We start from the raw sequence: 24,521 nt of genomic DNA, 5'->3' as shown, positions 1-24,521 counted from the left end.
CCTGCTGCCAGTGCCACACGTCACGTTTTCAGTTTTGTTTTTTTAAGTACACCTATTTCAATGTGAATTCACTTTAAAAAAACACACAAAAACCCCCCGAATTCACGAATACGAATTTTTAACGAATTTTTAGGCGTAACCTCGAACCGAATATGAACTCGAACCGAATTTCGTGGTCGAAGGCGAATTCGAATTCGAATGTCATGCGGACCCGAATTCGAATGTACCCGAACCGAATTTTAGTACATCTGAGCATGCCTGGTCTCTATATCTCAGTAAATATTTCATCTGTCCTTGGAGTTAAAAGTACAAAGTACTAATTACCTAATACTTGCTTTTTTGGGAATCTGATGAAATTTTATGCAGACTTCAGCAAGTCTAGAAAGGGCTGGGAGAGCCAGGCCACGCCTTTATTTTCTGATTGGCTGCAGCATGAGTAGTGTGCTCTATATATATGAAGGATATGTGAAATCTGCAGCTGTTCTGAAGCTTCTGTGACAGACAAGAACAATGGTTTGCCCAGCGAATATGATGGTAAGTATAATGTTTCTGGGTGTGTAGTGGTATCAGTTTATACCGTTTATATCTATATATATAAAATCGGATGTATGTGTGTGTGTGTGTGTGTGTGTGTGTGTGTGTGCGTGTGCGTGCGCGTGCGTGCGTGCGTGCGTGTGTGTGTGTGTGTGTGTGTGCCGCGATCACTCAAACGGTTTGACCGATTTGAACGAAACTTGGTATACAGATCCCTTACTACCTGGTATGATATGTTCTGGGGGTCTCGTGGCCCCCCTGCACACGTGGGCGGAGCTACAAACAGCAAATCTGATTTCACCCATTTTCACCCATTCAAGTCAATGGAAAAAATGTAAAAGGCTGCCATTCTCACAGTAATCAAGGCAGAGTCCCCACACTTGGCACAGTTGGTCACTTGGTGACCGAGATTACGAATCCAGGAAAAGTGAGAGGAGCATAACACAGCCAATCAAATTTCAGCCATTCATTTTAAATGGGAAAATGTAAACTGCAGTCATTCTTAGACTGTTAATCGCAGGGTTCTCAAACTTGACACACTTGGTCACTGGGTGAATGTGATTAAGATTCAAGAAAGTGGGTGGTGCCTACAACAGCCAATCAAAATTCACCTACTGATTTTCAAGGGGAATATTTAAACTGCTGCCATTCTTACACTGTTAATGGCAGAGCCTTCAAACTTGCTACAGTTGGTCATTGGGTGACTGGGGGCCAAATTCACTAAAGGGGCGGGGCCACCTACAGCCAATCAGATTTCCTTGGTGGAAAAACTGCTTATATTCACACATTTTTGATGCCAGGAACCTGAAAGCTCACAAACTTGGAAGAAGGGAATTTCTATCAGTGGGCTTAGTATAAAGGGTGGTGGTCAGTTTACCCGACTGCACAATCACCCTTGTGTCCAAAAACACTGCTTCATCAAAACTGCTATTTACAGTCAATCTAATTGCCGGACAACTAGCATCCAAAGAGGATACAAAATCCGTCAGGGTCGACACTGACGGATTTTGTATCCTCCTTGGCTGCTAGTTGTCCGGCAATTAGATTGACTGTAAATAGCAGTTTTAATGAAGCAGTGTTTTTGGACGGACACAAGGGTGATTGTGCAGTCGGGTAGACTGACCACCACCCTTTATACTGATAGAAATTCCCTTCTTCACTATCAAAGTTTCCACCCACCCTCGGTAAAGAACGCTATCCTCAGGGACAAAGTACACGGATAGAGAGAATAGTTTCTGATCAAGATTCTTTAGAAACCCATAAAGAGTTAATTAAAACCAAATTTAGAACATGAGGTTACCCAGAAAATACTCTGTCCTCTAACTCATGTCGTTCTAAAAAAACTCAAAAACAATTTTGTATGCCCTTCGTGTCAACTTATTCAGCCTGTAGTCAACAAATGGGCAGTATTATTAGAAAACATTGTCACCTTTTGCAAGGAGCCTTTCCCCGGATACCGGAGTTCCATCTATCATGATTCCGGATTGCTGATTTATGCAATGCCATTCTGTCTCGTAGGGGTTGAGTGGGCATTCCGACATATCCAAGGCCACACGGACATTTAATTAAATAAATTACATAAGTGGAGTCGCATGAATAGCGACCTCTAACAGTATATAGTGTGTACTTGCATGGATGAGTGAATGTACCACCTTTTGCTATATGGCTGCACAAATGGCAGCTTAAACAGGGAAAAGTGCCAATTCTTGAACCAGTCGATAATAGATTAACAATCATGGAAGGACTCAATGAATTACAGCTACATTGTCTAAATACTTTATCACGAATAGTGGGGGCCTTCTTGAACGAAAGCAAAGGAGGATCGCGAATTTTCACGCGCAGAGGCAGTGTGTACCTGATAGGTGCCAGCTGATTATACAGTGGTGACCTCTGCATCTAAGCCAGGGGTGTCAAATTCAAAAATATTGGGGTCCGAAATTAAAAACTTAGACCAAGTCGATGTTCCAACTCTAATATGCCACATGCCGTTATATAACAAGCCCCCCTCCCCTCAAGCAAACGTGATAATAGATGTTGCACTGCAGTGTGGCAAACCACAATCACAGTGGTGTGGCACAATGGCCGCTCTGCAACACAGCCTCCGCACTGCAATGTACCACCCATATAATGGTGTGTAGCATCTTATTCTTTTTGGGGGGGGGAGGAGTCATGTCACTTGTTCCCTGTGTTCCCCCATGTGGCGCCTCATTCTTTTTTGTGGAAGGGAGTCATGTTACCTGCCCCCTGGTTCTTCATGCGGCACCTCTTATTATTGGGGTAGGGAGTCACCTCAGTGTTTCCCCATGGCTGTGTCGCTAGCTCTCACCCACACATGGTGCCCCAGCTCATGGCTCCCCCAGGATGAGATTCAAGTCTTGAAGTCGGGAGAAGTACCATTTTTTTATTTTAAGACATTGGAGCAAGGGAATGACAGAATGTGTACACACTAAGGGCTCAATTCACAAAAGGGTGATAACTCAGTTAGCACGCCTAAAAGCTTTGGGCATGCTAACTAGGGTGCTAAGTAGTTAGTACGCCTAAAGCTTTTATTGATCGCACGCAAAGTTTAGTACTGCGTGGTGCGTGCGAAACGGTGCACCAGGTGTGATGAAAACGTTGCCCCGGGTGCGCCTAAAACGTTGCACCGGAGATGCCTAAACCGCCACACTGGATGCGCCTGAAACATCGCATAGTGTGATGTTTCGGGTGAACATTTCGCCCGCACTGCGCAGTGCTAAACTTTGCGAAACTTTGCCTGTCTTGGGCATGCTAAGGGTCTTTTAGGCGTGCTAACTAAGTTAGCACCCTTTTGTGAATCAAGCCCCAAATGCTCTGTTATCAGAAAGATGGAGCAGTCGGAGCAAGGGAGTGAGAGCGTAGCTGTGTTCAATTACTGTGTGTGAAGAGGAGGAGTGCTGAGCATGGCTCTATGGAAGAGGCCAGCCTCCGGACAAATAGGCAAGTTAACATGGGAAGAAGGCGGAAGGGGGTGGAATTAAGAGCATGGCTGTGGACAAGCTCAATATTCATTTTGCAGGCACTGGCGAACAAAATGGAAAGCACCCTGGGCCAAACTCAATGTTAAAGGAATACTATCGATTGAAACAACTTTTTTTTTTTAATACTCTATATTAGTGTACACATTACCACTAGTGCTAGCTAGGGGCACTTTATTTATTCACCCAGGTCTCTCTCCCTCTATCCCTGCTTAACCTGCTGAGCGGTCTGGACGAGCTCAGCTCGTCCAGTACCGCCGGAGCCTGCCGCTCAGGCCCTGCTGGGCCGATTTGGCTCAAATAAAAAGCAGCAGACGCAGCCGGCACTTTGCCAGCCGCATGTGCTACCTGATCGCCGCTGCAGCGCGGCGATCCGCCGCATGCAGCAGCGAAAGAGGATCCCCCCAGCCGCCTGAGCCCAGCGTAGCCGGAACAAAAAGTTCCGGCCAGCGCTAAGGGCTGGATCGGACACGGCTGACGTCAGGACGTCGGCTGAAGTCCATGACGTCACTCCGCTCGTCGCCATGGCGACGAGGTAAGCGAAACACGGAAGGCCGCTCATTGCGGCCTTCCGTGCTACTTCTGGCCGCCGGAGGCGATCAGAAGAACGCATCAGGAGCGCCCTCTAGTGGGCTTTCATGCAGCCAACTTTCAGTTGGCTGCATGAAATAGTTTTTTTTTTATTAAAAAAAAAACCCTCCCGCAGCCTCCCTGGCGATCTTAATAGAACGCCAGGGAGGTTAAAAATTCATTTCTCACATAGCTCACAAATTTATTTCACTGTGTCACTCACAGCATGCAGGAGACATGAGGAGAAATAGGCTGATCTGAGGTGGTAACAGGTAACTAAATGAGCTGTAATATTGCTGGAATATAACTAGCTATAGCACTAGTCTGTGTTTACACTACTGTAATGTAAAATGCAGAAAATCTGCATCTGCCTATTTTCTGCATTTTACATTACAGTAAAAATCCGCCAACTTTAGCGGTTAAAAGCAAAGCCCCCGTAAGTCCTAGAAACACCACATTTTCAGGGCTTATTAAACAGAATCTTCTGAACAAGATGCAAAAAAAGTTTTCAAAAAGACGTTATAGTTTTTGAGAAAATCGATGTTAAAGTTGGGCGGAATTTCCGCAATTTCCGGTGGTAATTCCTCATTGGAATGCGGAAAGCGGAACCGGTAATTGGCAATGGCGGAATGTGGATTTACTGCGGAATCGGAAATTGGCATTTCCGACATCCCTAATATTAAGTGTTTAAAGTAAACCTGAGACAAACAACAGCAAAGGCAAAGGATGAGGAGTAACAGAGGCGCCAGATTAGAGTAAAAGGTTTAAAAACCACTTAAAAGGAGGGGGGTTGGTGGTTACCGCCCTCAAGTAAAGAGTAACCAGCCAATGAGTCATATATAAATAAACAATATAATTTATTTTAAAATCTCCAGGCAAGCAACGCGTGTCAGTTCGAGATAAAGCGCCTACTTTATCTCGAACTGACACAGTCGTGTATATCTCCAAATTGATTGCCTGATGAGGCGGGCTTTGGACCCGTGAAACGCGTTGCTTGCCTGGAGATTTTAAAATAAATTATATTGTTTATTTATATATGACTCATTGGCTGGTCACTCTTTACTTGAGGGCGGTAACCACCAACCCCCCTCCTTTTAAGCGGTTTTTAAACCTTTTACTCTAATCTGGCGCCTCTGTTACTCCTCATCCTTTGTCAAATTAGTCCACCCTTGGTGGAGGGGTGTATCCCCTTTTTTCCTGTCTACAGAGAGCGACTTCTTAGACCTGAGTGGGGTCAGGTTATAATTCTCCCCACCTGCACCATCAGTGGTTGCCTTGGTGGCAACCCAGACTTGTGAGTATATTTCCTATTTGTTGTCTTGTCTTGTTCCATTTATCAAGACTTACTACACTATATTGGGCTCTCGGTTTCCTTCCTCTCCCAAAAAAAATATTTTTTTTCAACAGCAAAGGCAAGGCCATAACAATAGACCCTGCAAGGGAAGCAGCAGAAGCCACAGGGGCCCTGTCCTTAGAGACTGACAACTAAGGGCAAGGAGAGAAAAACATTTCTGCTCTCTGCACAATTGTTCTAATGACTGCATCTGCTTAGCCACTGATAAGGAATCACACAAAGTTTTGTAGACAAAGATTGGTAAACAGTCCCTATTCAGTGTGCAGGGGGAGGGGGGCCCATCCAAAATTTTGCAGGGGGGCCCAGTGATTACTTAGTTCTGCCTCTGATCAAAGGGGCGTTCCTCCAGCCCCCTGAAACTTAACATGGCCCTCGGTTTCCACCCGTCACACACCGTTCATGAGCTGAGCCTCTCTGAAAGATCACCCATGGTGGGCTAATGTGCATGCATGGCTCAGGCCGCACGCCTCCTCTCTTGTGCTCCTGTGGCCACTCCTCCTTCCCCTGTCTAGTGCCCCCCCCTCCTACTCACAGTAGTCCCTTCCTGGTAGTCTAGAGGTCCCCCACCCTATCCCCATGTCACTTTTGGTGCTTTTCATATGATTTCCCCTCCCACTCACATTAGTCCCTGGTTCACTAGTGGTCTCCCTCCATGTAGGTTCCCTGGGGGTCTAGCTGTCCCCTTTCCCACTCACAGCAGTCCCGGGCAGGGATGGTAAATGAGATGCAAATCATTTCAAGTGGATGCAGGATTATGCACATTATGTATGTAAATGTATGCAACTTAAAAATTGACCAATCAAATTTCTATGATCATAATATTCAGATTAGCTGTTTATTGGAAATTAATTCTGGTATAGACTGATTTGAACAAGGATTTTATCCGTCACTGCAGCATCAGATGTGCTGGTAAACCCCTATTGGCTCTACACATTTATTTATTTATTTATTGTATTTATGAAGCGCCAACATATTACGCAGCGCTGACACATGTAATGCAATTTGCATATGCTAATTATTTACAGAGACCTGCAGGACGTTGTATGGAAAAAAAAGAATGGCTGGATGGGACTTGGTACACTTAATGGATTTACCAGGCCTTGTACACAGGCTACATTGTACACACACCTGATTGGCTGCCTCTGCCGAAAATCTAGCACGTGTACTGTGGCTACCGATTCCAATTATTGTAAGCTCGCAAGGGCAGGGACCTCCTCCTAGTGTTTCTCATACTGATGTAATTTTAACATATGCGCATGTATCAACTACGTATGTATTTGTATTTATTCTGTTCAATGTCATGAGTCATGACTGTACAGTGTCTTGTATTTCTTATGTATATTTGTTCCCCATTATTTGTTTGTAATATGTACAGCGCTACAGAAGATGTTGGCGCTATATAAATAAAAAAATAATAATTATACATCAGTGAGAGAACCAGACTGCCAGGTCATCTCATTCAAGCATGGGCCAAGGCCATTGTTCTCCTTCTTGCTCCTCCCACTCTGTGCAGCTCCATCAGGCACCATTCCATCAAACCTTCTCCCCATCTCATAGCAACAGAACACATCACTAGCTTACAGGCTAGTCACCTTGGGGATTGAGTCCTGATACATGTGTTTGTGTGACAGTAATTGTTTACTCTGCCTGAATGACAAAACTGGATTTAGGTGTTTATACCCCCTATTAGACTACGGAGAGTACCTCCTAGCTAAATCCATGAACACTTAAACTGACTAGATTGTATAGATATAAGATTTGCTGGCTGACAATAATGGTCAATACATTTACTAGTTGCCCATGCCTCACTGTTGTGCTATATCATATTAATAACATACATGAATAACAATTTTCACCCTCTCTCTTCAGCATGGTTTGTTCGTACTCATGACCAATCTCCAACTCAAACAAGGACAGAGTGTGGAAGTGAAGGGGTTCATTCCTCAGGACGCTAAATAGTACGTATGCCATATACTTCTATACAAATTACAATATTTTAGAGAGAGAGAATACTTTTCTAGTAAATCCAAGGTACCAGAAAAAGTAGTTTACTATATCAGAAGCTTACTAGATCAAATTTGATTCTACATTGTACTGTATTTCTATACAGACACATTTGACAGGACCTGAGTTTTTTATATTCAGAGGTTTACAATAGCAGAGTTTACTATAATTACAGAGTTCCCAGCAAGCTCATGGAGAACCAAAACTCCGTCTCCTAGGAGTGTGTAAGGGGCTACAATAGACCAAAAAGCCCTCTTACTAAAATGTCATGGAAAACAAAAGTTTGCCTTCTTAAAAAAGAAAGTATTTGCATTAATACTGATTGGAATGAGCTCCGAGATGTCTCCCATGATGCATTACTGCTGAAATATGCAAATCACCCATTGTTGTCCCTGTAAGCTAAACACACCTCCAGATCCGCTGGAATGCAATGATGTGTCAGCTTGTAAAATATATTGCTAAATACATACAGGGTGTATTTCTTTATGTTTTCCTTCTATCCTGTGCAAGAGGTCAGGTCCACTTTAAGGCTAATACACACAATTAAATTTAGACGTTAGATCGACTGATTGATAAATACTTTCTAGAATTTCCGTTCTGCTTCCAATCAAGAAAGAGATTGATTTTGAGATCAGGACGGCTCAAAATCCATCTCTTTCTCGATTGGAAGCAGATCAGACTTGCTGGAAATTATTTATCAATTAGTCGATCTGATGTGAAAATAATATCATATGTGTAAGCTTTTGGTGTCCTGATGCTGCTCGTTGTCCTGGGGGTGCACTCTGTTTCCCTTACCCAGTCCCCTTACCTAATGCACCTTAAGTTCCTCTGAGGGGCGCAGAGTGATTCTGAACTGCACAGGCGTGAGTTTTAACTAGTTACTGCACAACGTCCAGTATATCTATGCTCTGCAGGACTTTATCTGAAGTCCCAGGGACAGAGATATTCGTCTGTCGCTGTGCGCTCACCCCACTTCCACAAGCATTTTGACACTGCCCGTTAGTGGGGAGATCGAAAAAAGGGAACGCAATTCCCATTCATTGATCTAAGTCCCTGTGTCAATGATCGCCGACGTCAATGAGATGCCTGCGGTCATTGTAACAAACTTGGTAATACATACACACATTACTTCCTGTTTGCGTACTAACAGTATGTGCAGGAAGAAGAAGAGGAAGGACATCTTGTGACCAAATGGTAAAATTACACTTACATACTTTTTTTCAATTAAACACATATACATACCATTAAAATTAACCCCTTACCTCCTCCACCCTCCCAAAGTTAAAAAATAAAACATTTGCATATTAAGGTGAAAATTGCTCTGGTCCTTAAAGTGGTCTAACACCCAGCATTTCAACTTTGCTTTAAAAGATTGCTTACAGCTTATAAACTATTATGCCAGATTTTTTTTTTAGCAGAAATTCACTGAATGGATTAAACATGACATTTTAGTGCTGCATTTAGCTAGAAATGCTCCTCGTGCTTGCTTGTTTAGTTACAAATGTATCTATCTACAATGTAACAAACAAACACTGCTCTGAGAGAACAAAGAGGGCTTCCCCGGCAGGCTTTTCAAAGGTCTATTTGTATTACAAATAAAGATACATTTTGTAACTACAGATAAGAAGGGATGCGGATTCCTAGTTAAATCCAACACTAAAATGTCATGTTTAACCCATTCAGTGAATTTCTGCTTAAAAAAAATCTGGCATAATAGTTTGTAAGCTGTAAGCAATCTTTTAAAGCAAAGTTGTAATGCTGGGTGTTAAACCGCTTTAAAGGAAAAAGATCCTTAGTGCTTAACTAGTTAAACTGCGGCTGCACAGTGAAAGAAAGAGATCATGGACGAGTGCTTGCTTTTGTTTTGCATGCGTTGCTGGAACTGAACCTACGGAGTTCTGAATCATGTGGTGCTGCTTGGGGGAACTTCCTTGTTAAGTATTTGATTGGAAGATCCAATCAAATAATTTGAGGCCTAGACACAGGAAATGGGAGGGACCCCCAAGGACAATAAGCAGCCTTGGGGCACTAATGGAAAGGTAATCAGCGCTGCCTAATATGTTGGCGCTTTATAAATACAAATAAACAAATAAATAAATCTAACCCACCTAGTAGGAAGGATAGCATCTGATGGAGAGTTGGACAGTGTGAGGACTGCTTAGAGGTGTAGGGGGAGGAGAGGAATGACAGAAGATAGGCTAACTGAGGGTGCTGGAGCCTGGGAGTGAAGGCTGGTTTAAGGCAAATGAGGTAATTTGCCCCCTCCCCCACCACACTTACAGCCAATATCTTCAATGCTAAACAAACACCATGGAAGTCTGGGCGCCACCTATGTTATTAGCTGCAATTAGGGGCTATTATTGGAAATTTGGTTGCTTAAATTTCCACTTATAGCGGCTAATCACGGCTATTAACACTTATGGTGGCACCAACGGCTATTAAGTGCTTATGGTGGCACCCAAGCTCCTGTGAGGACAATTTTAGCAGTGAATCGGCACAGATATCTGCTGGGATTGTGTTGAGGGGGTCTACAGGATATTTAGGGTTAGGCATTGGTTGGGTGGGTTGGTTATGGTTATGCATTTTGCAGTAGGATTTGTGGCAGAGGGGTGCTGGTGGGGTTGTAGTTAAGGTTAGGCTTTGGTTGGGGGGTTGCTTAGACATTTTGTGGCAGGGGGACTGGTTATGATTAAGCATTAGTAGGGGGGCAGGCTTGTGTGAGGGTAGGTTATGGGTAAATATTGGTGAATTTTGTGACGGCAGCATTGGTCAGCGTTTGGCATCAGTAGAGGGAAAGCTCGTGTGAGAACAGGTTAGGTTAGGTGTAAGTAAAATATTGGTAAAAATTACCAATATTTTACTATCTGAATTAAGTAGTGGAATATCGGTGTTCCACTCAAGGCTCTCTTTTTGTGACGCCCAAATGATTACAGTGCCTTTTTGAATGTATTTAGTTCAAGGTGTCAGAGTATAGGTGGCATGGTGGTCCAGAACCAGAAGAGGACTGCAGCCCTGCTCTGCAAAGCTCTCTCTTCTGTCAAGTGCTTGCAGCTACCTACCAGATCCCTGCCCTCTTCTCTCCCCTGCCAACCACTGTGCTGTAATATAAGGCAATGGGGCGGGAAGAGATACTTGCAGCAATCTGAGCGCTGCTTGGAAGGCTGGGGATGGGCTAGCTGTATGGTGGGTGGAGCCAGAAGCACAGAGCCCGAGGGCCAATCTTGAGTTGATGAGGGGTGGGGAATTTACTTGTGGGCAGCAAGTTTAGCGCTGCTTGAGGACTGGCTGTGGGGCCATCAGCATGCTGATCAGTGGTGGGGCTAGCAGTATGGTGGGTGGGGCCAGTGATACAGAGGCCTCGGGGCCTATCTTGTTGCTCAAGGAGAGGAGGGGCATTGAAGAGGGGTCAGTCTCGGCAGTAAGCTGACTGATGTTTGGAGGTCCGGGGGGCAGAGCTACATGTGCGTGCCTCTACTGTGCCTATTAAGTGTAACTTTACAGAGAATTACTGGGAAATGACATGGCGGTATAAATTAAATACCGGCACTGGCTTTTGTATTAAAATACTGGCCATGCCGGCCAATTACTGGCTGGGTGGCATTGGCAACCGTATACCAAAGTGACAGAGTAATGCACAGGACTGTCACATATGAAGGTGATAACAGTCATAGAAGCTGTTCCAGTGTGTCATAGTCAAAGAATAGTGAAATTGTTGATGGAGCAGAGTGGTAGGTACATGCAGATAGGCACCCAGTATAACAAGTTAGAACTCTTTACTGAAAAAAGCATGCAGAGATAAATCATACACAGCAATCAAATAATGAAGCTTACTTCATCACTTTACAGTCACTGACATCTTATAGTTGCTTTACTACATTTGTTAAATCCAACAACACCCCTTCTCATCATATTAGCCTTAAACTGACAGTCCAACGTTATTTTCAGTTCACTTTCTGGGAGATAAGATATGTCGTCCCAGGATGTTGGTTCATGCTTGTCGGCTATCCACCTTGTATGAAAGTCTGATAGGTGATTTGCCCTTCGTTTCTCTCATTGAATGCCTTGGTTTAGTCTCTGAACTTAAAGAGACTCTGTAACAAAATTTTCAGCCTTAGTTCTTCTATCCTATAAGTTCCTTTGCCTGTTCTAATGTGCTCTGGCTTTCTGCGGCCTTTCCTAATTGCACTGTCTCTGTAATAAATCTTATCTCCTTTCCTCTGTCGTATCTGTCAGGCTAAAGGTCCGTACACACGCCGGACTGGAGGCAACGACGGGTCCGTCGTCACCTCCCGCTGGGTGGGCATTCCAGCGACAGTCCGGCATGTGTACAGTCTGTCTGCAGACTGATACGGCTGTTTCTGAGTGATCCAAGCAATTTTAAACACTGCCTAAAACTGGCAATTACAAGCCAGGATTGCAGCAGAGAGTGGCAGAAACAGCACAGAGGGGCCCAGAAGAACATAATGAATAGAATGGTATACTTTTTGCTGTAAAAATTTTAGAGTATAGATTCTCTTTAAGGGTGCTTCCACATCTGTGAAGTCAGATTTGGTGCTTACTTCAGGACTGGTGATTTCTCCGTGGCCATCTTGTTGACATCAATATTTGCAGAAAATTCTTGTTTGAGAAGTCAATTTTCACTTCCTAGCCACTGCAATACAGATACAGTGTCGGAAGTTCATCAAGATCATTGGTATAACTTTTCATTAATGATCCAATGCCAGTATCCTCTAAAGCATGCACTATGCTTTAGAGGATACTGGCATTAGATCATTAATGAAAAGTTATATGGTTAATTTAGATCAATAAAGGACTTTTTTCATTGTTGTGTTTTTAGATCTTTTTTAATTGTTTGTGGAAATGGGTAAGGGTTACATCAGTGCCCCTATACTCCTTGCACCTGGGGAATGGGGGCCTCCTTGTTAAAGCCGAGTCTGACCCCCAGCTGCCATCATAAACCCCACCCAGGGCAATGCCCTTACCTCTTCCTGGGCACTGGGGATGTGGAAGAGCCCCTTGTCTATGAATTGGACAATGGCTCTTGGGGAGAGCTTCCAGAGCCCCCATACCACGGACCATGCAGGCTGGCGTAGCTCAGGGTGCGAAGTCCCACCAACATTGAGCTCCGCATTCTGGCTATCCCAGCCTGCATGGCTGACAAGGGGTTAAAGAGGTTGGGGGGGACCCCATGCTGTCCAAGTGAAATGAAATGTATACAATGTGTATACAGAACTCTGAATGGAGCACAGTGCACTGTAGCAATGTGTCATTTCACCCAGTTTAAAAAAACATTTTTCCTATGAAACTTACAACATGGTGATTTCACTTTTTTTTTTTTACCATGTATCTACTAATCTCCATAACATACTACTACTCGAAACAGCCTAATTCCAGTGTGGAAAATTGGAACTCGGAACTGTTACAATTCCGAGATCTCGACCCTACAAAGGAGCACAGGGCAAAGGCCAAACCAGTCAAATTCTATTTGGACTGGGAATGTAGGGGGGTACATATGAAGCAGCCATGTTTCATTTGGCACAGGGAGAAGCCAAAATATGGCTCTCCCTGCTCTAAGTAATCTCGGGGAATCTGACATAATAAAACCCCTGCGTCCCTGTCCTCCTGTGTCCCAGTGTCCATGGGTTTTGGCCAGCGCGCATGAAAGGCATGCGGGCTGACTTGGGACAGCAGAGGAGTATGGGTGCAGGGGGGCAGGCGTGTGTGCGTGTGTCGCGGCTGTGTCGGCCTGTGCATGCACGTAGGAGTGTGGCCCACTAGCCCTAGCGCCCATTTTTAAACAGGTGGTGTAAGGCTTGGTGGTGTATTCTCCACAGTCAGCATGCAACGCATGAGCTGACGTGGAGGAGGTACACACACTAGCACAAGGAAACAGGCTATCCCCAGTATAGTGGAGGGGAGGACTGACTCCAAAAGGAGATTGTGGCGCACAGAGCCGGTGCAGATCCGACAGCCACAAACAATGCTTTCGCTATAACGTCTCAGCGCAAAGTAGCGCTGAGCGCATAAACCAGAACTGAGGAGATCAGGACAGGTAGACAGAATGAACGCTTGCTAGCTAGCCGCTACTTAGTGACAGCAAGCGTCCACAACAAGACAGACTGGAATGAGGCAGCCAATGCGTTGCAGCGATGGCGTGCCTCACAAAGACAGGACAGGATAGTCAGGAAATAGCAGGATCAAGATAGATGAACGTAACACAGACAAATATACAATAAGTATGTTTTCCTAGCGTATTACAATTACAGCTATCAATGAAACTATTTGTAACGTCTGACTAACATATGTATATATCGGCAATGAACCGATGTATGACATAAGCAGGAACGCTGACTAGGACTGGAGTAATACAGGGAACAGGACTCAGAAGGATTCGCTATCTCTTCGCAGAGATGAACGCAATCCACAAACGGTAACAGGACAGGATTCAGAAGGATTCGTTATCTCCTCGCAGAGATGAACGCAATCCACAAACAGGCCCAGGAACAGGATAACTAGCTCAGCACGGGTGATCAACGTGCTAGAACTGACTAACTGAACACAGGATATAAACAGTTCGTGTACATATATATCAGCGACACTGATGTATCAACGTAACACGAATACAAGGAAAATAATAAACGTGCTGGTATGCATATATATGGGCAATTAACCAATATATGATGCAAAACCAGCAAAGTGTCTTTAGAACAAGAAACACGATCGGGGGCTGAAGCGACAGCAAGACAGGCTTAAACTGAAGCTATGAAAACCCGAGGAGTCCTGCAGGAAGCAGATCTTTATACTGAGGTCATCCAATGGGAGCAGACATGCAGATTCCCACACAGGTGAATGATAATCAGTCACAAGCTGACAGCAGGGAAAGGCAGACAAAGCTATGCAGCTTGCATGGAAAGAGATCAGAACTACCTGAGCTGCAGCACTACTACTTCCAGCAATACCTGCTGCAGCAGCGATCATGACAGTACCCCCGCCCTTAAAAGCGGATTCCAGACGCTTTTCAAAACTGAAATTCCCAACAAAACAGTCTGACTGATAATTCATGATGACCGGGACAGCCCGGCAAGACCGAATTCCAGAATCAGTCCCCACAAGACTGGACCCATCAGAACCAGAATCTACAGAACCATGCCCATCAGTACTACAAGTCCCAGTGTGACACCCATCAGAACCATGATTTCCAGAAGAAAGCCCTCTGAAACTCCCACCACCTTCCAGGAACCGTTCAAAAATGCCAAAGCCTTTGCAATGCCCACCGGGACTGTCTTTACCAACACAAAACCCACTGTTGAACCAGTCCAAGGCACCAGGACAAGTTTTCTCAGAGACCTCCCAGAACACCTTGAAGCTCCAAAGAGATCCCCATAGGTCAGAACGCCCCTTAGGCTCACATGGAGAACTATCAAGAACCCCTATGGAACCTAGGGCAATTCCAGAGTCAGGGCCACAAGGACAAACATCAAGATCAGGGCTTTCAGGAACCAGAACCATCTCTGGGCATGCAGGCAGATTGGCAACATCAGAACATGTTCCCACTAAGGAAGCATCAGAGCACGCTAACACCTTAGACACACTTGGGCATTCTGGCACACAAAGAACATCTGGGCACACTGGCACAAGAGAAACCTCTGGGCATGTCAAGGAACTGTGAGCCTCAGGGTCAGCCAAGACAGGACCAAAACCAGGACTGTCCAAAAAAAATCATCATGACTAGACTTCGCAACTACTGGACTTTTACACGAAAATGCAGGATCAGACTTAGATGTCGCTGATTCCAGCAAAGTCAGTAACAAATCAGATTCAGGGGCACTAACAAGACAGGACAAATCTTCTGATGTATGCACTGAACCAGATAGGGACTCCACAACTACCTCTGGACTGGACAGAGACTCATCTAATACACTGGATTGGAGCTCATGAGGTGCTGCAGAACAAGTCAGTATTGCAGCAGCCCCCACTGGACTAGGCAAAACTGAGGAAATTCCTGGACAGGAAGGGGACTCTGGAACCTCTGCCACAGCGGCCAGAGAACCAGAATCTTTCAGGATACAGGGCTGGGTTTCAGGAACACTCATCAGACCGGACTGAAATTCTTAGATTTCTATTATTTTGACCAGAGAATCAGAATTATCCATGTTACAGGGCAAGACTTCTGAAACATTCAGAGGACAGGGCTGGAGTTCCTCGGCTGTTACAACACTGGAGAGGGACTCAACAACATTGGTTAAATCACACTGTGTACAGGGCAAGGTATCTAACACACTTGCTGACGAGGACAATATTTCAATGGCTTCTGCTTTGCTGGGCAGAAATTCATCAAGTTTTATTAGAGCAGACTGTAATTCCAAAACAGCTGCTAGACAAGTAAATATTACTGCAACACCAACTGAGGTAAGCAGTGCCTCAGACTCCTCTGCTAGAGGGTTTGAAGTATCCAAAGTACTGGGTGAAGCATAAGACTCTGCGACCACAGCTTCACTGGACAGGATCACTGAACAGTCCATATTGCAGGGCAAAACCATGGAAGCACCTGCTGGACAGCATAATGATTCTGTGACCTGAGTTTCATTGGAGAGATCTACTGCACAATTCATGGTACAGGGCAAATTTACTGGAACATTTTCTGAACAAGGTAATAATTCTGCGATTTCAGGTTCACATAGCAGATGCTCTGAGCTATTCACGATACAGGGAAAATTTACTGGAACATTTTCGGAACAAGGTAATAATTGTGCGATTTCAGGTTCACATAGCAGATGCTCTGAGCTATTCACGATACAGGGCAAATTTACTGGAACATTTTCTGAACAAGGTAATAATTCTGCGATTTCAGGTTCACATAGCAGATGCTCTGAGCTATTCACGAAACTAGAGCGAGGTGTAGAAACAGGAAGATCAAGACACAATGTTTGCGCATCTGAATCACCATTCATTTGTAAAATGGGAAAATTCAGATGCTGGGGTTCTGAGGTTTCTAGACAGGATTGCTGGGACTCGGAAACTGATGTAGTGCATCTATTGGCATCTGCTGGATCAGACAGGAGTTGAACTTTATTAACACAGGTAATTTCTGCAGAAGTGTTTGCAGAGGCAGGCAAGATTTTTCTGGTGTCTGTTTCACTGAACAAAGACTCATGAGTACTGGCTAGACTGGACTTGGAAGCAGTGGTGCTCAGCAGAGCTCGAATATTCGAGTAGCTCGAATATTCGAGCTCTTTTTCAGCTATTCGAGCTCGGTATTCGAGCTCCGAATAGCTGGAGCTATTCGAATGGGCTATCCGAGTACACTCGAATAGCCCATTCACTATTCGAGCTATTCGAGCAACTCGGCGCTATTCGAGCTCGGTACCGAGCTCGAATAGCGTCATAGCCCAGATTGATGTCCTTAGAGCCAATCAGAGGGCTCCCAGGCCCTCTGACGGCAGCCAATCACAGAGGGGGACCCTGGCCAGCCCCTACCCTATAAATAGCGGCCGCCATGTTCCGTTTCTCCATGCTTGCCTGAGACTTGTACAGAGAGAGAGTTGCTCCTTTGTGCTTTGGCTTAGCAAGTGCTCTATTGTGATCATTTACCTAGCGTTTTTGCTCACCTACACCTGCCATATACACCTATATTGTTGTTAGTTAGATAGACATTGTATTTTAGTTAGTAGCTTGTGTGTTACATTAGAGACAGGCAGCTGCTGCAAGCTTACAGGTTTAGGCCTCAGGGGGGCCTTGCCTCTGTGGGCAGCTGTCCTCTGTTTATTTCTCTCATCTATACCAGTATTTCTGCTGTCCTTTACTAATAGTATTGTAGTTATACTGTACTAGGAGTAGGACACTCACTGACTGTCACTGTTTATAGGCTACTAGCTAGCTCCTGCGTGTGTGCACTCACTCACTGTCTGTGTGTACACACACTCTATTTCCTTCTGATTACTGATAGATTATTGTTAGTTAGTTGTACTTACTTACTACTTACTCTTACTGTACCCGTAGGGACACTCACTGTCACTGTTCATATAGGCTACTAGCTCCTGCGTGTGCGCACTGCACTCACTGTCTGAGTGTACACACACAACACACACTCTATTTCCTTCTGATCGCTGATTGATTATCGTAATTAGTTAGTTCTACTTACTGTTACTACTTACTCTTACTGTACTAGGAGTCTAGGACACTCAGTCACTGTCCATAGGCTACTAGCTCCTGCGTGCGTGCACTCACTGTCTGAGTGTACACACACCCACACTCCATTTCCTTCTGATCGCTGATTGATTATTGTAATTAGTTAGTTGTACTTACTGTTACTACTTACTCTTACTGTACTAGGAGTCTAGGACACTCAGTCACTGTGTTCATAGGCTACTAGCTCCTGCGTGCGTGCACTCACTGTCTGAGTGTACACACACCCACACTCCATTTCCTTCTGATCGCTGATTGATTATTGTAATTAGTTAGTTCTACTTACTGTTACTACTTACTCTTACTGTACTAGGAGTCTAGGACACTCAGTCACTGTCCATAGGCTACTAGCTCCTGCGTGCGTGCACTCACTGTCTGAGTGTACACACACCCACACTCCATTTCCTTCTGATCGCTTATTGATTATTGTAATTAGTTAGTTGTACTTACTGTTACTACTTACTCTTACTGTACTAGGAGTCTAGGACACTCAGTCACTGTGTTCATAGGCTACTAGCTCCTGCGTGCGTGCACTCACTGTCTGAGTGTACACACACCCACACTCCATTTCCTTCTGATCGCTGATTGATTATTGTAATTAGTTAGTTCTACTTACTGTTACTACTTACTCTTACTGTACTAGGAGTCTAGGACACTCAGTCACTGTGTTCATAGGCTACTAGCTCCTGCGTGCGTGCACTCACTGTCTGAGTGTACACACACCCACACTCCATTTCCTTCTGATCGCTGATTGATTATCGTAATTAGTTAGTTCTACTTACTGTTACTACTTACTCTTACTGTACTAGGAGTCTAGGACACTCAGTCACTGTGTTTATAGGCTACTAGCTCCTGCGTGCGTGCACTCACTGTCTGAGTGTACACACACCCACACTCCATTTCCTTCTGATCGCTGATTGATTATTGTAATTAGTTAGTTCTACTTACTGTTACTACTTACTCTTACTGTACTAGGAGTCTAGGACACTCAGTCACTGTGTTCATGGGCTACTAGCTCCTGCGTGCGTGCACTCACTGTCTGAGTGTACACACACTAAATTTACTTGTGATTACTACTGATTATTGTAACTGCTAGTTGTACTTCCTGACTGTTACTACTTACTTACTGTACTAGGGGACACTCACTCAGTCACCTCACCAACCAACCCACTCCATTAAAGTACCCCACTTTTCACCCGCCCTTTTACAAAACTTTTGTCTATACGCCCAAAACATTTAAGATGTCTGGAAGTGGCAGCCAGCGCGGTTTGGGCAAGGGGAAGGGCAGCAAGGGAATCAGGAGGAGAGGGAGCAGCATTGTGGCAAGCCGCGGCCGCGGGCGCGCCACCATGCACAGTTCCGCAGCAGCAGCAGCAGCGTCAGTGGCTAACATTCCTCCCATAGCCACTGGCCGTGGACGCCTTGGGCGCCGCCCAGCAGGAGCATCTGCAACTCACGCTGCAGAGACACAGCAGCAGCAGCGTGTAGCACCTGCTCCCATTTTCCTCCAGCCGGGTCGGAAACGTCCCATTGAGGAAAAGGATGCAGACACTGTGGTGCAACTCATGACGGAGGATGAGCAGCCCGCCATCAGCTCTGCATCCGAGGCCTCCACCCTCACCACCACCACCACCCCTGTTCGCAGCAGCCGCCCAGCAGGGTCTGGGGAGGAGGCCAGTTCACCGTCACTCGCCGACCTGTCATTCAGCAGTCTTTTGACCCCAGGCATCATGAGTAAATTGTCTGCTGTTGTTGGCGATCTTGAGGAGGAGATGCTGATGGGCACTTTGGGGGATGAGGGATTGGACAGCAAGACTGTGGCGACAGTCAAGCAGCCCATCCATGCATCAGGAGAGGAGTTTGGGGGGTCCTCATCCCAGCAGGACATGTTTCAGGAGGGGGAGGATGATGATGACCCGGTGACAGACAGAGACTGGGTGCCACCACCTCCAGGGGATGTCGTCCTCAGCAGCTCTGAGGAGGAGGAGGAGGATGCGCTTGTGGGCCTTGCAAGGAGGCGCATCATTGCAAGCATTGGCAGCGTCCCACAGCCTGCTGGTGTCTCAGGCTCAGCAGCATCAGCCAGTACCACCCCCAGCCGCACCCAAGCCCCCCCCCCAACCACCACAGGGAGACAGGCAGCAGCGCTTCCATGCCGTAGGGGGAAGTTTCTGTCACCAATCTGGCGGTTTTTCACCATGCCCACTGTGTACAGCAAGTACGCCACTTGCAACCACTGTCAGCGGAAGTTGAGCAGAGGTGCAGACCCCTTAAAGTTCAGCACCAGCTCGCTCATCAACCACCTTGCGGCTAAACATTTCCACCAGCATGAGGAGTTCCAGAGGCTGAAGGCATCTGCTGCTGGCAGTGGCACCACACCCATCACTGCACAGCCTTCAGCAGCAGCAGCAGCAACAGCAGCCACCCGCCCTCCTGCTCCTCCAGCAGCACCAGCAGGAGTGCGGAAACGCACTGCTCCTCCCCCCTCTGCAACTCCTGCCGCCGACACTGAGGCCTGTTCTGGCAGCCAGTCCTCAGTGGCCTCCTCTGCTGTGTCTGCTGATTCCCGTGTCAGCAAAAGGCCACGCCAGAGCCTTTTGAGCGAGTCCTTCCAGGGGGTGGTTAGGGCTCTGCCTCCCAGCAGCCGTCGCGTGCGGCAGCTGAACGGCTTGCTGGCACGGGCCATGTGCTCCCAACTCCTGCCGTACACGCTCGTGCAGGAGGGGAGCGACATTTGTGCGCTGCTTGCTTGCGCAGCCCCAGACTGGCAGCTCCCCAGCAGACACTTCTTTGCCCGCAAGGCCATTCCTGCACTGCACCGCTTTGTGATGGCCAATGTGGAGCGAGGGCTGGAGCACGCGGTTGGTGAAAGGGTCCACGTCACCATGGACTCCTGGAGCAGCCGCTTCGGGACAGGCCGCTACCTGTCCTTCACTGTCCACTGGGTCAGCTTGGTGGAAGGGGGTGAGGATGGGAGAGCAGCAGCGGGCACAGCAGCAGCAGCAACACAGTGGGTGGTGCCACCCCGCAGGCTCAGGGGAACTGCAGCAGGTTCCTCCGATCCTCTGCCATCCTCCGGCACACCTGGCCAAACCCCCCGCCTCAGCAGCAGCGTGAAGGCCCGCCACTGCCAAGCGCTGCTGCACTTGGTCAGCCTTGGGAAGACCAAGCTGACGGCAACCCATGTGTTGGCCAAACTCCAGGAGCAGGAGAGGATTTGGCTGACCCCCAGAGGCCTCAGAGTCGGAGAGGTGGTGGCCGACAATGGGGCCAATCTGGTTGCCGCAATAGACAGGGGAAACCTGACCCACATCCCCTGTCTTGCCCACGTGCTGAACCTGGTGGTGCAGAAGTTCCTGCGCACCTACCAGGGGATGGGCGAACTGCTGGAAACGGCAAGGAATGTTGTGCGTCACTTCCGGCGCTCGGCTGCAGCCTGTGCGAGCCTGGAAGACGTGCAAAAGGAGCTGGATCTGCCACGCCATCGGCTGATCCTTGACGTTCCGACTCGCTGGAACTCCACCCTGGCGATGTTGGAGCGTCTGGTTGAACAGAGGCGCGCTGTCAAACAGTACCTTGCCCTGGCCACTGTTTCCGCAGCTCAGAGAAGGGACAAGACCAGCAACTTCCCGTCCATCGTCCCCGATGATGACTGGAGGCACATGCAGCAGGTGTGCTTAGTGCTGGCTCCCTTCCTGCAGGCCACAAACATGGTGAGCAGGGACCATGCTATGGTCTGCGAGTGGGTGCCCCTGGTTTCTCTGCTGAACAGGGCCCTCGATGCTTTGCTGGAACAGGGAGCGGCAGCCTTGGACCAGCAGGAGCGGCAACCAGCTGCGCAGTCCACCTCTGAGGGGGAGGAGGAGGAGGACTTGGTGGAGGTCCCTGACCTGGCTGCTGATGAGGGGGATCAGCACAGCGCAGCTGAGTTGGTGCGGGGGTGGAGAGAGGATGAGGCGGCAGAGGAGGAGGATGAGGACAGCACTGACGTCGATGTGCCAGCAGACGTGGCCCGCCTCTTCCCAATGGCAGCGCACATGCTGACGTGCCTGCGCAGGGACCCCAGGGTGATCCAGATGAAGCAGAGGGAGGACATCTGGATCAGCATGATGTTGGACCCACGCCTCAAGGGGAAGTTGAGCCAGTTCCTGCCGCCTGCAGGAGGAGACCCAGCGCAACAAATAAGGAGCTTGCAGCAGGCCCTTGTTGAGCGCTTGGAGGAAGCCTTCCCCCAGCCTTCCACCCCCACTGTCCAGCAGCCAGCACAGAGGCAGCAGCAGGTGCCTGCATCCAGCAGCAGCAAGCGCCCCACAGACCTGCTGTCTCTCAGCCACGAGCTCTACAGGACTGTAGAGGCTCCGGCAGCAGTGACTAGAGAGGAGATGCATGCAGCAGCATCCTCCTCCGGTCACAGCCAGCGCCTGACCCGCATGGTGGCTGACTACATGGGGTCGTACAGCGGGCTTGACAGCGATGCCCCTGTTGATCCCATGGAGTATTGGGTCAAGCGCATGGAGATCTGGAGCGAGCTGGCGCAGTACGCCCTGGAAGTGCTGTCCTGCCCCCCTTCCAGCGTGCTGTCCGAGCGCTGCTTCAGTGCAGCTGGTGGCGTGGTCACCGAGAAACGCTCACGTCTGTCTCACAAGTCTGTGGACAGACTGACGTTTCTCAAGATGAACCAGGCGTGGGTGGAAGGCGAGTTCCTGGCCCCTGTTGTCGGCGAGAGGGGGACATGAACTGGCTGCCGGAACCATCGTTAATGTGCCTTACCACCCTTTACCACCTCCTGGCTCCTGCTCACTAAGCCAGCCTGGTTCACTTTGACTATTACGTCGCCTGCAGCCACACATTTTACACCTACAGTGGGCTGCTGTGTACTGCCCTTCTGCTGTCTGTCTGTGTTTCCCACTGCCAGGGTACACAGAATTACCTTCTTCTGCTGCCACTCTGCCACCAGCTATTACGTCAAACAATAGCTATATTGGTTGCAAAACCAAAAACCAAAAAACCATAAAAAAAAAAAAAAAGGTTTAATTTTTCTGAGGTGCCCGGGTTGAAAACTGTGTTGTCCCAGTTGTGTATTGGACACAATGTGGGCTGCACGACCGCTGTCTGGGACCTCCTGTTGTGTTTATTTACAGCCCTGGTATCACCGCTAGGTACCAGGGCTATTATGTCACGCTGCCTACCTGCTGCCACACTCACACTGCTCCTCCATACCTCCTCCTGCTGCTGCTGCTGCTGTCTGTCTGTGTTTCCCACTGCCAGGGTACACAGATGATTTACCTTCTGCTGCCACTCTGCCACCAGCTATTACGTCAAACAATAGCTGCTCGCCTACTCCTCCATTCCTCCTCCTGCTGCTGCTGTCTGTCTGTGTTTCCCACTGCCAGGGTACACAGAATTACCTTCTGCTGCCACTCTGCCACCAGCTATTACGTCAAACAATAGCTATATTGGTTGCAAAACCAAAACCAAAAAACCATTAAAAAAAAAAAGGTTTAATTTTTCTGAGGTGCCCGGGTTGAAAACTGTGTTGTCCCAGTTGTGTATTGGACACAATGTGGGCTGCACGACCGCTGTCTGGGACCTCCTGTTGTGTTTATTTACAGCCCTGGTATCACCGCTAGGTACCAGGGCTATTATGTCACGCTGCCTACCTGCTGCCACACTCACACTGCTCCTCCATACCTCCTCCTGCTGCTGCTGCTGCTGTCTGTCTGTGTTTCCCACTGCCAGGGTACACAGATGATTTACCTTCTGCTGCCACTCTGCCACCAGCTATTACGTCAAACAATAGCTGCTCGCCTACTCCTCCATTCCTCCTCCTGCTGCTGCTGCTGTCTGTCTGTGTTTCCCACTGCCAGGGTACACGGATGATTTACCTTCTGCTGCCACTCTGCCACCAGCTATTACGTCAAACAATAGCTGCTCGCCTACTCCTCCATTCCTCCTCCTGCTGCTGCTGTCTGTCTGTGTTTCCCACTGCCAGGGTACACAGAATTAACTTCTGCTGCCACTCTGCCACCAGCTATTACGTCAAACAATAGCTATATTGGTTGCAAAACCAAAAACCAAAAAACCATAAAAAAAAAAAAAGGTTTAATTTTTCTGAGGTGCCCGGGTTGAAAACTGTGTTGTCCCAGTTGTGTATTGGACACAATGTGGGCTGCACGACCGCTGTCTGGGACCTCCTGTTGTGTTTATTTACAGCCCTGGTATCACCGCTAGGTACCAGGGCTATTATGTCACGCTGCCTACCTGCTGCCACACTCACACTGCTCCTCCATACCTCCTCCTGCTGCTGCTGCTGCTGTCTGTCTGTGTTTCCCACTGCCAGGGTACACAGATGATTTACCTTCTGCTGCCACTCTGCCACCAGCTATTACGTCAAACAATAGCTGCTCGCCTACTCCTCCATTCCTCCTCCTGCTGCTGCTGTCTGTCTGTGTTTCCCACTGCCAGGGTACACAGAATTACCTTCTGCTGCCACTCTGCCACCAGCTATTACGTCAAACAATAGCTATATTGGTTGCAAAACCAAAACCAAACAAACCATTAAAAAAAAAAAAAAGGTTTAATTTTTCTGAGGTGCCCGGGTTGAAAACTGTGTTGTCCCAGTTGTGTATTGGACACAATGTGGGCTGCACGACCGCTGTCTGGGACCTCCTGTTGTGTTTATTTACAGCCCTGGTATCACCGCTAGGTACCAGGGCTATTATGTCACGGCGAGCTGCCTGCCTCATTGACTGCCTGCTGCCACACACTCATCCTCCTCCTCCTGCTGCTGAATTTACCTCCTGCTGTCTTTGTGTTTCCACTGCCAGGGAGCACATACAATGGCGCTTCCAACATGCGTGCGCCCACCAGCTATTTGT

At 47.5% G+C, this 24,521-nt stretch overlaps 1 protein-coding gene across 1 annotated transcript in view; it reads left to right on the top strand.

The window, feature by feature from the left end:
- The first annotated feature begins 438 nt into the window (after positions 1 to 438).
- The window catches only part of LOC137531599 (galectin-1-like), a 90,897-nt gene continuing 66,814 nt past the window's right edge, over positions 439 to 24,521 (top strand). Inside the window, exons 1-2 of the mRNA XM_068251541.1 lie at positions 439 to 534; positions 7,324 to 7,412. Coding sequence (XP_068107642.1) covers positions 511 to 534; positions 7,324 to 7,412 — 113 coding nt within the window. The 5' untranslated portion in view covers positions 439 to 510. The remainder of the gene's footprint in view (positions 535 to 7,323; positions 7,413 to 24,521) is intronic.

The sequence above is a fragment of the Hyperolius riggenbachi genome, chromosome 9 (genome assembly GCF_040937935.1).
Source record: "Hyperolius riggenbachi isolate aHypRig1 chromosome 9, aHypRig1.pri, whole genome shotgun sequence".
Taxonomy (NCBI): domain Eukaryota; kingdom Metazoa; phylum Chordata; class Amphibia; order Anura; family Hyperoliidae; genus Hyperolius; species Hyperolius riggenbachi.
The sequence above is the reverse complement of the archived record's forward strand: the minus strand, read 5'-3'. Positions and strand labels throughout refer to the sequence as shown.